Source organism: Oncorhynchus gorbuscha, linkage group LG03, assembly GCF_021184085.1.
Source record: "Oncorhynchus gorbuscha isolate QuinsamMale2020 ecotype Even-year linkage group LG03, OgorEven_v1.0, whole genome shotgun sequence".
NCBI lineage: Eukaryota > Metazoa > Chordata > Actinopteri > Salmoniformes > Salmonidae > Oncorhynchus > Oncorhynchus gorbuscha.
Window position 1 is genome coordinate 79037297 of NC_060175.1, and position 16573 is coordinate 79053869.

At 41.9% G+C, this 16573-nt stretch overlaps 1 protein-coding gene across 1 annotated transcript in view; it reads left to right on the forward strand.

The window, feature by feature from the left end:
• Positions 1 to 16573, forward strand: part of pex14 (peroxisomal biogenesis factor 14) — a 101217-nt gene that overhangs the window by 62164 nt on the left and 22480 nt on the right. The window contains exons 4-6 of the mRNA XM_046343845.1: positions 2372 to 2497; positions 7210 to 7295; positions 13758 to 13860. Of these exons, the coding sequence (XP_046199801.1) occupies positions 2372 to 2497; positions 7210 to 7295; positions 13758 to 13860 (315 nt within the window). The remainder of the gene's footprint in view (positions 1 to 2371; positions 2498 to 7209; positions 7296 to 13757; positions 13861 to 16573) is intronic.

Sequence of the window (16573 nt, forward strand, 5' to 3'; positions counted from 1 at the left end):
AATCATCACTAAAATCATTAAAAAAGATCTGAAGATTAAGTTATATTGGCATTTGCAAAATTATGTAATACATTTACATCACAATGAGGAAATTAAAATAATGCATTTTCTCTGTCTGGGGTGTATGAGATCTCCACCTGGGAAATATAACTGGAGAAGTGGACAGACTGATTTTCTTTGCCTTTGGTGGCCGTTAGTGAGAACGGGGTTTCAGCTTTCTTTGTTTGATCCTGCTCTGCTGTCTGCTGTAGGCAGATGTCTGGGTAACTGAAGAGGTGCTGTCCAATGCCTGATTCACACTATAGGGTGTACCCTAACCGTACTGTGCTAGCTAAGATATTTGATTTTTTACATGATTCTTTACTGCACAATTCCAGCTACCATGTTGGAAGCATAACCCAGCCAGCCCAGGGCCCTATACTACAAATCATGTTTGAAGAGTTAACCCTTTACTCTTTTGGGAATTGGCCTACATGGACAGTGCCAAATTAAAATTTTTCTAACAGAATAAATATAGAAAGCATATGCATAACCATGGTAGCAATTGAAAGAGAACACTTTGGAGATTATGGGGAAATTATCAGTTCCTAAGTAATTCAATGCACTTTTATGACTCAAAGAAGGACTTAAATTATTATTCCTTTTTTTTATTTTTTGCTCTCCTAGCTGTGGCATTGAGGAACTGAAGCAAGCACACTTATAGTTTTTTGTTTAGAACATAGCCATGCCTCCCCACGATCACACAATAACTGTTGTTGTTTACGCAATCGAAATACCCTATAAATCGCAATCTGGGTATTCTTTTGCCAACATGACTAGCTAAGTCATAAAATGCGATCTTACAGTGTTAGGCTTTCACAAGGCACTTCAGGAAAAACTATTTGTAATTTTGGTGCGCCTAGAATGGGGGAGTCCGTGCGGGGTAAATTTGGCAGGAACTGGAACAAGCTGTTGTACACGTCGATCCAGAGCATCCCAAACATGCTCAATGGGTGACATGTCTGGTGAGTATGCAGGTCATGGAAGAACTGAGACATTTTCAGATTCCAGGAATTGTGTACAAATCCTTGCAACATGGGGCAGTGTATTACCCTGCTGAAACATGAGGTGATGGCGGTGGCTGAATGTTACGACAATGGGCCTCAGGATCTTGCCACAATATTTCTGTGCGTTCCAATTGCCAGCAATAAAAGGCACTTGTGTTCATTGTCTGAAGCTTAAGCCTGCCCATACCATAACCCCACCACCACCACGGGGCACTCTGTTCACAAAGTTGACATCATCAAACCGCTAGCCCACACATCACCACACAGTTAAATAAATTAAATAGAAAAATACACGTCGTCTGCGGTTGTGAGGCCGGTTGAACGTACTGCCAAATTCTCTAAAATGACATTGGAGAGGCAGCTTATGGTAGAGAAATGTAAAATTAAATTCTCTGCTGTATATTCCTGCAGTCAGCATGCCAATTGCACGCTCCCTCAAAACTTGAGACATCTGTAGCATTGTGTTGTGTGACTAAACTGCACATTTTAGTGGCCGTTGATTCTCCCCAGCACAAGGTGCACCTGTGTAATAATCATGTTGTTTAATCACACCAGTCAGGTGGATGGATTATCTTGGCAAAGGAGAAATGCTCACTAACAGTAATGTAAACACATTTGTGCACAAAATTTGAGATACATTTTTTTTTGTGCATATAGGACATTTCTGGGATCTTTTATTTCAGATCATGAAACATGTTCTATTTATGCGCTTATCGGTGACCAAATCTTCCATTTTCAACCCCTATGCGGACTGACTGGGGCTGTGAGTGGAAAGGCCTACTGAGCGAGGTAACTTTGGTCAACTCTGAGTTCACATGAATGTTGCTCTCCTTTTGGCCAGGTACATTTCTATGACAATGAAGCGTTGGCTAACTCAGGGCTAACTCCATTCATCCTGAATGAAGTGTCTGAGCCGTGAGTTGAGGGCCAATGGAATCAGATTCCCTCCCTCTTGCAAAGATTGCGTCATCATTCCTTTCATTTGAGGAAGACCAAAATATTTTAGTAATCAAATGTTTTTTGAGTTAAAAAATATTAATATTAAAATACCTATCACATTACACATTTAGTAATGACCGAATGCATTTGAAGCTTCACGCACACTAAAACTTTTGTATGACATCATATATTTATTTTATTGATAGGAGTGGGGGGAAAGGTGCTTGTGCATTGATAAGCACACCAAAGACGGCATTAACGATATGTAATAAAAGAAAGACAGCGCTTCTAATAGCCTATTTCACACCATAGCCTGCTGAATTTGCAAGATAACTTTTCTTTCATTTTGATGAAACCCTGTGTGGTAAATGTCTGTTCTGTTCCAGGTTTGAATGATAAGGAGATTGAGCTTGCCATCCAGCGCTCGGGCAGTACTGACGAGCCCCTGGCCCTTACCCCTGTGGGACCCCAGTACCCTCTCCTTGCCCCCCAGCTGGCACCTATACCCTACAGTGAGTACACCATCCCCTCCATGCACACACACATATATACAGTTGAAGTCGGAAGTTTACATACACTTTGGTTGGAGTCATTAAAACTAGTTTTTCAACCACTCCACAAATTTCTTGTTAACAAACTATAGTTTTGGCAAGTCGTTTAGGACAATTTTTCCAAACAATTGTTTACTGACAGATTATTTCACTTATAATTCACTGTATCACAGTTCCACTGTGTCAGAAGTTTACATACACTAAGTTGACTGTGCCTTTAATTAAACAGCTTGGGAAATTCCAGAAAATTGTCATGGCTTTGGAAGCTTCTGATAGGCTAATTGACATCATTTGAGTCAATTGGAGGTGTTCCTGTGGATGTATTTCAAGAACTACCTTCAAACTCAGTGCCTCTTTGCTTGACATCATGGGAAAAGCAAAAAAATCAGCCAAGACCTCAGAAATACAATTGTAGTCCTCCACAAGTCTGATTCATCCTTGGGAGCAATTTCCAAAAGCCTGAAGGTACCACTTTCATCATTACAAACTATAGTACGCAAGTATAAACACCATGGGACCATGCAGCCGTCATACCGCTCAGGAAGGAGACGCGTTCTGTCTCCTAGAGATGAACGTACTTTGGTGCAAATCAATCTCAGAACAACAGCAAAGGACCTTGTGAAGATGCTGGAGGTAACAGGTACAAAAGCATCTATATCCACAGTAAAACGAGTACTATATGGACATAACCTGAAAGGCCACTCAGGAAGGAAGAAGCAACTGCTCCAAAACCGCCATAAAAAGTCAGACTACGGTTTGCATACTTTTTGGAGAAATGTCCTCTGGTCTGATGAAACAAAAGTAGAACTGTTTGGCCATAATGACCATCGTTATGTTTGGAGGAAAAAGGGGGAGCCGAAGAACACTATCCCAACTGGGAAGCACGGGGGTGGAAGCATCATGTTGTGGGGGTGCTTTGCTGCAGGAGGTACTGGTGCACTTGACAAAATAGATGGCTTCATGAGGGAAAATTACGTGGATATATTGAAGCAACATCTCAAGACATCAGTCAGGAAGTTAAAAAGCTTAGTTGCAAATGGGTCTTCCAAATGGACAATGACCCCAAGCATACTTCCGAAGTTGTGGCATTTGCTTAAGGACAACAAAGTCAAGGTATTGGAGTGGCCATCATAAAGTCCTGACCTCCTTCCTAAAGAGAATTTGTGGGCAGATCTGAAAAATCCTGTGCGAGCAAGGAGGCCTACAAACCTGACTCAGTTACACTAGCTCTGTCAGGAGGAATGGGCCAAAATTCACCCAATTTATTGTGAGAAGCTTGTGGAAGGCTACCCGAAACGTTTGACCGAAGTTAAATTTAAAGGCAATGCTACCAAATACTAATTGAGTGTATGTAAACTTCTGACCCATTGGGAATGTGATGAATGAAACTATAGCTGAAATAAATCATTCTCTCTACTATTATTCTGACATTTCACATTCTTAAACTTAAACTATCCTAACTGACCTAAAACAGGGAATTTTAACTAGGATTATATGTCAGGAATTGTGAAAAACTGAGTTGAAATGTATTTAGGCTATAAGGAGTATGTAAACTTCTGACTTCAACTGTATATATTCACAATCTCTACTACTGACTACTACTCTGTACTCAGTAACTCACCGTATTCAATGTTCTGTGATACCATGAACTGCAAACAGAAGACCATTTGCATGACAAGATGCTACAGTAAAAGTGGAGTGTGGATGGAAGTTAGTGAATGTGGGTGTAAAACCGCCTTTTACACAACATGTAATATTCATTGTGTCAACATACACTCTTACCTTTTTACCCTCAATCCAATGATAAGTGTGCTTACCAGTAGCAGAAGCAACACATTTGCCTCGTGTAGTAATTATTTCACCAATATCGTCGCCCCTCCATCACGTGAAATCTCTCCCAATGATGTTTCATACCAGGGGGTTTCACCCCAAGCAAGGCCCTGGTACAACCTATATCTTTATTACTGCATGGGTTATGAGTGCTGTCCACTGATTTACCAATGCAGAATGAAGTCCGCATAATGCTTAACCCGTATGACAATGATTCCCAATGTATTCCACCCTCATTTATTACTGCACTGTCCTTGACTCCCCCGGCATCTCATGTTTTGTAATGGAAGTGATGTTGATGGGATGGCCATGTAGTTAGGGGCTCTGGCTCGGACCATTCCATACTGTTTTTTTTTATCAAAATGGCTATAAGGGAAGCTGCATAATGAGGTGAGTGCCGGGGAGTCTTGTATGGGGGTCATGTCTAAAAGAGGGGGCTACCTCTCTTTGATATCCTTGTTATGGGGACGCCACACAGGGGCCTGCATCCATCTCTGTCGGAGTAATGGATCCTCTGATCTCTATTTCCAACCGGCGGAAGGACAGGAAGGCCTCCTCTGAACCCAATAAATTTGAGAGGAGATTGGAAAAACGGGGGATGGAGACTCGAGCTCCATCCATGGCTTAAGTGACCAAATAAAAAAGGAGAGATGGAGATGGTGGGAAAAGAGTATGAGGAGGAGAGAGAGGTAATGGGGGGATCTAAGAGGTGGAAGAGAGACTGGTGAGTGGCGAGACCCCCCAGTTGATGCAGAGGTTTACTGGGTAGCCAGGGTCAACCATCCACCTCAAGGACTCTTCCGCCTGCCGAGCGGCACGCTATAGCGAGACGCGACGATCCACGGGAGCCATAATGTTGATGATGACTCAAATGTATGTGGTATGCCATATGGACAATGGGAGAGTGATTTTGAATTTTTGATGGGAAAGGTTGCTGGTTCTTCCTGTCGTCACTGCATTTGTGTTGACGTGTGCCCTTGACCAAGGAGAGGGCCGTCCTTTTCACCTTGACGATGTACAGTAGACCAGCAGTGGGTTTTTTGACATGCAAATCATACAAGTGGCAAAGCAATAAGATCAATCAAATCCCTTGTAGAATGACACGAAAACAGGATGCTCTGATCATTTAATGTGTAATACACAGACCCGGCGCCAGAACCAATCAGTTGGACGGGAATTTCATTTCCATAGGTGGGACCATTTTTTCACGGGACCTCCTATGTGTACACGCATCTTTTAAATGGGTGCAGGGCCGGCCCAATCATTAGGGAGGATTAGGCGGCATCCCATGGTGGCAGACTGATGAGAGCAGCATTTTCTGAGCTCCAGCAACATTATAAAACCTCACATAATTCTGCCCAAAAACAATGAACATTTCTCTCTACAAGTGGCAGGGACGCTAAATATTTATCTTGTCCATTCCCAGCGTGCCTCTCTATGGTGCTGTTGGAGAGATGCATCGCTGTACACTCCACCAACATTCCATCAAAAAAATGATCAAACGTAAAGCATGTAGCAGATATAGCATATGGTAGAAAGAGCATGTGTCCTTTTCTGTAGCCTACAGGCTGGAGAGACAATGTCATGAGAAATTTTTCTATCCATACAAGTTTCTCTGATCAAATACCTAACCTAAATGGCACCCAATCAAATAAAGAATGTGATTACATGTTAACAAACAACAGCCTATCCTAAAAACAGGACAGGTCAAAGTTAAATGGACAATATGGAATGGACAATCAATCAGTCAATTGTTTTGACAAGCTGATCATAGAAAAAAAGAAAATACTGCTGCAATTGTAAACACATTGCAAATACGCTCAGGAGTCTTTGTCACAAAGGCAGGAATGCAGGCAACGAGCTTAGGTCTGCATATTATTCCTATAGAAACGCATTGGGCTTATAGTGGACAGATTTTGGTGAGAGCGCCTCTTCCTCTCTGCTGAACCTATATCCCTGGAAAAAGCATCCGAGCGAGTGAAACAGCGCCCCTCTGTCTCAGTATGTGTAAACCACGTATCTGATGCTGTCTGGACAGAAATAGTATTACATTCCATACTCTATTGGTCCAGACGGCATCAGACACGTGGTCTACACATACTGAGACAGAGGGGCGCTGTTTCGTTCGCTCGGATGCTTTAACTGAGATTGATGGGTCTTTCTGTCGGCGCGTCTTGGTCAAATAAATTCTCAATATTTCAATATTTTATTTGGATGGGCAAGGAGGTACGGTAGGGCGAGCCAGGTCCCCTAAGGCATGCCCATAACGCAGGCCCTGGCGATACACCTATGTGAAATATGGTATTTACAGTCATGTCCTACGGGGTTTTAGCAGGGCCACCCAGATGACGGCTCAAACAATGAAACAATTACACACTTTCACTCTGTCCTCCAGAGATACACACTGTTTAGTTCCAGTCCCACAGACACACTCACCTTTCAACCCTTACAGGTTCTTCCTCTCCTAGATGTTTATAGAAGCACAATCTAAGATGGTTTTTTTTTGCTCTGTGATTTGATTTCTCAACCCATACACATATAACATAAGTGTTTTGTCTGGCATTGTCTTGACTTGAGAGATTACTTTTAGCTAGTTCAATGTTTTTTGGTTGGTTTGTTTACAGAATTGATTTAATTGCAATGTTTTATTCAATTTCTGATTGGAAACATTGCAGATTTCCATCCCTGTTTTCAAGATCTTTTGGGTTTGATTTCAACTATTAAAATACTGAATTCAACCGACCATGAGTTTGTTACCTCAGTACAAAGCACATGGTCTTCTCACCATGACAGGGTGAAACCTTTACTCAGTGATTTGATGCTGTGTTTTTGTCTCTCCTCAGGTCCCCGTGGCTACAGATGGAGAGACTACGGTGCCCTCACTGTCATCATGATGGGCATGGCCTTTGGCTTCCATCACCTCTACAAGGTACGCCATTTTAATTCGGTCCAGAAATGTCTCTTCCGGTAGGCTGGAAGTGAAAGCTACTGTCTGGGGGGAGCATACTTGTTTTGGTAAAAAGTTGAGAATTGGGGCTGGAGAAATGGAACCATTCTCAAATTCTTAGATGGAGCTGTGGATGCAAGGATTGACAATCCATGAGATCAAAAGTATAGTTAAACCATCTTTTGAAGATATACAATGTTTGGCTACGTTTTGTTGTGTTGTTTGTTATATTTTAGATTATGATCTTCAGTAATCAATGGGTAAATATCAAGAATTGAAATGGCCGTTGAACAGATTCCCAGATCCCAGACTGTACCTTTAAACATACCTACTTTAAGGACCTGTTCTGTTATCTCCTAATTGGGTGGTCATTCAGCCCTTGATTGCATTCTGTCAGTTTATTCCTTGAGTAAGCATTTATTGACATTTCTGTTGAAATCAAAGGATTTAAGGTTGAAAGGTAGCTGATATCATATTCCATAATCTAGACTGGGCCTCAAGGTCTACAGCGCCACTGGTTTCTTTGGCCAATCAGTGATATTAATCAATCATTTCATCAAATAATTACCAGGGAGAAAAGAACTAGCAGTATTCCGGATTTCAAGACTCTGATCTAGAGGATCTATTTCATCCAACCATTTATTTTACACAGTCCAGTGAGTTCTGTCAACGCAGTTTGCCCCAATATTACATTTATATTAGTGGGGTTTGTTGGTACATCAGTCAATTGTAACTTTGTTAGATTCTAATGCCAAACGCTCCGTACATCAGTCTTGCCTGGTTGTTAAAAGCTCATGTCTGGCTTGCCCAATCACATGATCTCATTTGAACCCCTCTTTTTAATTATATTTATTTCTGTCTCTCTCTCTCAATCCTTTTTTCCTTATTGCAAAAAAAAGAAAGTTGCCAGCACAGCACACGACCCTCTTTTGATATTACGCCCTCCAAAAATAATCGACCTTGGTTTTTTATCACGCTCCAGAGCCCCTGAACATGGGCCTGGGAGGCTCCTTGTTCCTCACTGACATGAATCCCTCTGTAGCTGTTCGTATTGCTGTGAGTGGCATGTGGAAGCCATTACTCTCTTTTATAGGTGGATGAGAGTTTAGCAGTAGCCGTTACAACCAGTATGACCAGCCATCGTGTGTGTGTGTGTGTGTGTGTGTCTGTGTGTGTGTGTAGCTGCTGGATCACAACGCTCCCATGATGTCATGACTCTGGGGGTGTAGGGCCTGAGACTTGTTTCTTGTGGATGGCGGGTGCCATGGCAGGACTTTGTGTATATGGGTTCCATTCCAAATGGCACCCTATTATCCATGTAGTGCACTACTTATGACCAGGGCACATACGGCTCTGGTCAAATGTAGTGCTATTTGGGACACATCCATGGAGTTGTCTATGGAGCCAGCCCCAGCAGTACATGATCTATATGCCATAATAAATCTACTACTCTGAACCAAAGGAAATCTGAAAATAACCTTCCTTAATAGAGTACTGGGGTTTTATTCTATTTCAATATATTCTCTAATTATAGAGGTGAAATTAACAAGTACAGTAATGCTATATGAAGACTAGTTTATCCTATATTCTGCTACATTCCTTCAAGTGACTACTTTACTCTCAAGTTCCCTTAAGCTACAATATGTTCCATTACGATGTAATGATCACTATTCTACATTGAGCTTGTCCAGTAGCATCCATATAGCATGTCTCCACTTGTAGCACTTCATGAAATTATAATCTACAGTTTTATAAAATAGTTTGGTGTCTTGTTAACTCTCCTTCTGTCTAGTTCTGTCTCTCGCCCTACTACCCGTCCTCTGGCCGTCTGTCTCTCACCCTACATGTCCTCTGTCTGCCTCTCATCCTACCTGTCCTCTGGCCCTCTCTGTCTCTCATCCTACCTGTCCTCTGGCCCTCTCTGTCTCTAACCCTACCTGTCCTCTGTCTGCCTCTCATCCTACCTCTCCTCTGGCCCTCTCTGTCTCTCACCCTACCTGTCCTCTGGCCCTCTCTGTCTCTCATCCTACCTGTCCTCTGGCCCTCTCTGTCTCTCATCCTACCTGCCCTCTGGCCCTCTCTGTCTCTCATCCTACCTGTCCTCTGGCCCTCTCTGTCTCTCATCCTACCTGTCCTCTGGCCCTCTCTGTCTCTCACCCTACCTGTCCTCTGGCCCTCTCTGTCTCTCATCCTACCTGTCCTCTGGCCCTCTCTGTCTCTCATCCGACCTGTCCTCTGGCCCTCTCTGTCTCTCATCCTACCTGTCCTCTGGCCGTCTATCTCTCATCCTACCTGTCCTCTGGCCCTCTCTGTCTCTCATCCTACCTGTCCTCTGGCCGTCTATCTCTCATCCTACCTGTCCTCTGGCCGTCTCTGTCTCTCATCCTACCTGTCCTCTGGCCCTCTCTGTCTCTCATCCTACCTGTCCTCTGGCCCTCTCTGTCTCTCATCCTACCTGTCCTCTGGCCCTCTCTGTCTCTCATCCTACCTGTCCTCTGGCCCTCTCTGTCTCTCATCCTACCTGTCCTCTGGCCCTCTCTGTCTCTCATCCTACCTGTCCTCTGGCCGTCTATCTCTCACCCTACCTGTCCCTCCTGCTCTTTATCTAGTGAGAGGCTCATCATTATAATACAGTATGGGCTCTTCGGTTATTTTATTTTTTCTCCCTCACACCCTACCTTTCCGTACCCGCTGTCCTGCTCACTCGCTCTACCTTTTAAAATATCTCTCGCTATCTTTCTTTCTCTCTCTCTTTCTGTCTCGCACCCTCTCACACCCTACCTGTACCAGTCTCTCCTACTCTCTATCGAGCGAGAGACCCACCAGCTCGTAGCATGGGAGTTGGGATTCCCTAACGGAGCTGCGTCCTGCTGTCATGTCACAGGAGCGGAGTGCTAGCCACACCATATGCTCCGTCTGCCCATACTTTATTTATGCTATAAAGGTGCCATGTAAACACAGCCCTCCCAGTAGCCTACTTATTAATTACTCGCTGTTGACACTAATTTAATATTTTTCAACTTAAAAGTGTTTATTACTAGGACTGGCGTCACCCAGCCTCAGGTGTTGCAGGGACAACCTGGTCCTGACGGCCACTCGCTCCGTTCCAAAGAGAAAGACATTTCAGTAAATCCATCTGTGGGACTTACCGAAACATAAACTTTGAAGGTTTAAAAAATTGTATGCACAAATATCACACCCCCAAAAATGCTAACCTCCCCTGTTATTGTAATGGTGAGAGGTTAGCATGTCTTGGGGGTGTGATATTTGTGCATCTGTGACTTTGTCACTCACCATTATTTACGATTTAATTCTGGACTATCCGTAATCATGGTAGCATCCACATAACTGTATAAGTATTTAGAAACATATTATATTCTTATTTACAATTAAAGTGACTACAAAATGACAATACATTATTTACCATTAATTTCTATTGGACACAAAATGATGTGAAACACAACCAATACAAACAGCAAATGCATCCAACAAGTTTGTAGATTCACAAGCTTGACATAATCATATCATTCCAGGAATATGGGACCAAATACTACTCTTTTGACTACTTTAGTGGCCGGGGGGGGTTGTTATGTACAAAAACAGTTCACCCAATATAGATGAAAATACCCTCAAATTAAAGCTGACAGTCTGCACTTTGTATCATTTCAAGTCCAGAGCCAAAAAAACAACAACATTTGTCACTGTCCCAATAGTTTTGTAGCTCACTATATATATTTTTTAAATAATTAGCCCCCGACCTCTTGTGATTTTGTAAATGTGGCCCTCTTGCTAATCTACACTGAACAAAAATATACACCCAACATGCTACAATTTTTATTTGACCTTTATTTAAGTAGGCAACTTTTGGTTACTAGTCCAACGCTGTAAACACTAGGTTACCTGCTGCCCCAAATTTCAGTTCATATAAGGAAAATCTGTCTATTGAAATAGATCAATTAGGCCCTAATCTAGTCACATATACTTTTTTTAAAATAAGTAGGGGCGTGGATTTAAAAACCAGTCTTATCTGGTGTGACCACCATTTGATCATGCAGCACGACACATCTCCTTCACATAGAGTTGATCAGGCTGTTGATTGTGGCCTGTGGAATGTTGTCACACTCCTCTTCAATGGCTGTGCGAAGTGGCTGTGCGAAGTGGCTGGAACATGCTGTCGTACACATTGATCCAGAGCATCCCAAACGTGCTCAATGGGTGACATGTCTGGTTATGGAGGCTATGAAAGAACAAGGATAGGATACTTTCAGCTTCTAGGAATTGTGTACAGATCCTTGCGACTTTGGGCTGTGACTTGGGGCTGTGTATTATCATGCTGAAACATGAGGTGATGGCTGCGGATGAATTGGCACAACAATGAGCCTCAGAATCTCATCACAGTATCTCTGTGCGTTCAAATTGCCATGGACAAAATGCAATGGTATCCTTTTCCGTAGCTTATGCCTGCCCATACCATAACGCTACCATGGGGCATTCTGTTCACAACATTGACATCCGCAAACCGCTCGCCCACACGACGCCATACACGCTGTCTGCCCGATACAGTTGAAACCGTGATTCAGCCGTGAAGAGCACACTTCTCCAGCATGCCAGTGGACATCAAAGGTGAGTATTTGCCCACAGAAGTCGGTTACGACGCCAAACTGCAGTCAGGTCAAGACTGTGGTGAGGACGACGAGCACGCAGATGAGCTTCCCTGAGACAGTTTGTACAGAAGTTCTTCAGTTGTGCAAACCCATAGTTTCATCAGCTGCCCGGGTGGCTGCTCTCAGACGATCCCACAGGTGAAGAAGATGCATGTGAAGGTCCTGGGCTGGCATGGTTACACATGCTGTTGTGATGCCGGTTGGACATACTGCCAAATTCTCTAAAACAACGTTGGAGGCGGCTTATGGTAGAGAAATTAACAAAATTCTCTAGCAACAGCTCTGGTGGACATTCCTGCAGTTAGCATGCCAATTACACACTCCCTCTAAACTTGAGATCTGTGGCATTGTGTTATCTTACAAAACTGCACATTTTAGAGCATCCTTTTTATTTCACCTGTGTAATGACCACGCTGTTTAATCAGCTTCTTGATATGCCACACCTGTCAGGTAGATGGAGGATTTTGCCAAGAAATGCTGACCTAACAGGGATGTAAACAAATTTGTGAACAAAACGGAGAAAATAAGCTTTTTGTACGTATGGAAATGTCCTGGGATCTTTTATTTCGGCTCATGAAACATGGGACCAACACTTTGCATGTTGCGCATATATTTTTGTTCAGTGTATTGGAGTATCCCTGGTCTAGAGCCCCATTTAACATGTGCAGAGTTCAACTACACACGTGTTTCTATGGTGTGTTCATTCATCAAATGAAATAAAACAGACTGAAACAGGGAGGGACTAGCTCGACTTGTTCAATGCTTTTCATCGTCTGTTGCGAAACATTTTATAACGTTGTGTAGTCTAATAATGAAGCCAACCTATGACTGTCATCGACACAGTCAGCCTTCTCATGTCTCATCTGGCCACCACATTCACATTGGATCACAAAGATTTTGTCTAAACTAGCAATGAAGCACAGTACCAGTCAAACGTTTGGACACACCTACTCATTCCAGGGTTTTTCTTTATTTTTACTATATACATTGTAGAATAATAGTGAAGACATCAAAACTATGAAATAACACATATGGAATAATTTAGTAACCAATTTCTTTTTTTTTTAAACAAAATATATTTTATATTTGAGATTCTTCAAAGTAGCCACCCTTTGCCTTAATGACAGCTTTGCACACTTTTTGTTTAACCCTTTTTTGGTTACTACATGATTCTATATGTGTTATTTCATAGTGTTGAGGTCTTCACTATTATTCTACAATGTAGAAAATAGTACAAATAAAGAAAAACCCTGGAATGAGTAGGTGTGTCCAAACGTTTGACTGGTACTGTACATGTGCTATCGCTCAATTCAATCATGTATTTCGATATTAAAACAGTGGTGAGAAATTGATATTCTGGGTATACTGTAGGTTTATAATTTGTCACTTTGTCAGATGTTACCTCCTCCCCTCAGTATCCTTTTCCACACCAATAGTTGAATTTCCTTAAAGCAGTCTGCAGTTCATTTGTTTATTGGTTCATTTTTTCAGGTGAAAATCTGAATCTACAACATTGACCTTTAGACAGTTTAGGCCACACTGTGATAACATAAGACGTTGACTTTGTCCATTCAGAGTTGAAACTGCTTAACATGCCTCCCCCTGCCTCTCAATCTGTGTAACAAATGGCTCCCTATATGGTGCACTACTTTTGTCTAGAACCCCCCGGGTCCTGGTCAAAAGTAGTGCGCTATATAGGGAATGGGGTTCCATTTAGAACACACCCTTTCTCTCCCTTCCTGGCAAGAAGTGTAATAGCATGTCATGTTTTTAATTGCAGAAATACATCCTTCCCCTCATTATGGGCAGCAAAGAGGACAAGAAGCATCTGCAGAGAATCGAGAGCAACATCGCCGAGATGAGTGGCACGCTGACACAGACAGGTGAAGATTAATATCTTCATCACTTCTCCCTCCCTCCTTAACATTTTCCGTCATTTATCTGTCGCCAAAATCGCCGCCGCGTGTTTTTAACAAACGACTCTGCTGTCATTTTGCTTTAATTTGAAATTGCTTGTTTACTGTCAGGCTCGGCCTCAATTAATTACGTTTCGCTGAAAAGCTCTTAACCTCAGAATATTAATGAGGGGTTGGGAAATGACAACTTTTTTTTGTCACTCCCTACCTCCCTCCTTCCCACCCACCCTCTTTCTCTCTATATACCGCTGTCTCGCCCTCTGTCTCTCTCTCTTTCTCTCTCTCTCTCAGTGGTGAGAAAGTTCATTTTAATTTTGCACTGGGAAGTGTGATGCTTGGCGGCTGGTCTCAGCGCAGGGCCTAGTGATTAAGTGTGCAGTGACAGGTGCGTCTCCCATGTTGGACAGGTGAGGAATCTCAACCTGGCTGTCAGAAACTGAGTGTGAGAGTGAGAGAACGTTGGGGGGAGGGAAGAAAGAGATGCATCCCTCGCTCGGCGTCAGTGTAATTAAACATGGTGGGAAGAAGCGTGAACGAGGGACACCTCAGAGAGCAACTTTTGTCTTATTAGCGTAGCGTTGTTCAACTCTGGGCTGTTTTTCCCCCGTCTCTTTTAATTTGAGCGAGATGGATCTCTTGGTTTGAGACAGAAGAGTTGATCACACTTAGTAAAATAGTCCCGTAAGAGGTATGCGGTTGAATCATGAGAACAGGAGGTACTGAAGAATCAAAAGCATAGTAGAAGCTATACCCACACAGGGCACAAGTATGTTGAACCAACCTATCAACCTCATGTCATTTATTTTCAACGTACCGACATTGAACATCAATGGATTTTTGGGTTGAAAAAATGCAAGTTGTCACGTGCATGTTCAACCACAAATCAACAACGAGATTTCAAGGGTAGGTTTATATCAAGTAGGGTTCACGTTTGCTGACAATTCAATTAACCCTTTACCAGGGCTCTACAGTGCAACTATTTTACTTGCATATTCACCTAAAAAAAAAGTTATCTGAAATAAACCTGTTTTAAAAACTAAAACTATACTGAAACTATTAACTTTGACTCCAAAACTAACTACAATAAAAAATGAAATGGGTTTTTCAATGGGGTTCTCAAGCTTCTGAATCTGGCTGGTCACTTTGAGAAATACTTTATCATTTAAAGGTAGACTCAGCCAGTAGATGTTGGTCGCATTTTATTGGTAAGGTTAAAGTATTCGAATGTAGACAGAAGTCCAGGAGTGAAGTCGGGGTGTGTGCATCTGCTACAGCCAAAAGTAAGACACTAATGTGGTTTTCCAACAGCAAGGCTCAGATCAACATGGCAGTGTTGCCATTGCTTCAAACCTGGGTTCAAATAATATTTCAAAAATATTTCAACTTCCAAATACATTCAAAGAAAGTATTTCCAATTTATATTTTATCTGACTTTTAATGTATTTGAAAATACACTTGGAAAGTATATGAAAATAATCAAAAACACTGACTCAATACACTCCCATGCATTTAAAAGTACTTGAAAATTCTCAAATACACATAAAAAAAATTGAAATACCAGATACTCAAATACACATGTATTTGAAACCAGGTCTGCATTGTTTATAAAAATGTTTTCTTTGTAATGTCTGTCGAAACTTTGCATCTGTGCTCCTAGAGTGTGCGGCTCTCCTTTATTTTTTAAGTGTTCCACTCCGCTAGCTAGCACCTCGCCTAAATAGGTGTGCGTTTCTTTCACAATGTCGAAATAAACATGTACTGTATCTAACACCCATATCACACACTCACAAACTGAAATCATAAAATAATCCCAGCAACCACATTTGGTTCCTTGGAAGTTGTTGTAACGCAAGTTTTTGGTTTCCCATTGGTTCTGGGAACGAAGCCTTAAGTTTGCTGACTGTTAAAAATTAACGTTTGTTTTAATACGTTCTGGGAAACAAAAGGGATTTCTCCTGCTCTGGGAACCTTTATTTTTAGGTTGCAGGGAGGTTCTAAGAACAAAGATTATGGGTTAGTTGAAGGTATTAAATTACGATCTGAGAACATGGTTCAATAAGACTTTGAGTAACACTATTAGCTTAGTTTGGGTTCACTGTTTGAACTCCAAGCACAGATAGGACACATGGAAATTCATTTTCTTAGGCATTAATCATGCAGACACATTTTGTTTTTTATTGTGGCACAGTGTCAGTGACATTCAAACCTATGATATTTTCTTTATACATAGAATTAGTCAACTGTGCCACCAGGATGGAGCTAGCATGCAATGTACATTTTTTGTACACATGCAAAGCTGTTAATTTTAGTTTATTGAAACAGACCACATTTCAAAGCAAAGCACTCGTTAAGATAAGGTTTGGCCAATTAGTTTGTTATGGAAAGTTGTCTTAATGTTCTGAGAAACCTGCAGAAAAGTACAGAAATTCCCACAGAAAAAAAACGTAGTTTCTTAACTTTCTGAAAACATGCCTTTAAATAGAACCATGGGGAAAGCTTTTGAAAGGTTATGCTGAAGTACTGAAATTTCCACCGATGAAATATATGGTTCTCACAAAATGATGTGCTGCACAAAATAACCATAGGACAACTACACACTCACCAATCTCTAAGAAACATATGGTTCTCAGAATGTTATATGCTAGCTGGGATTTGTGTACCTCACTTAGTGAGAAAGGGC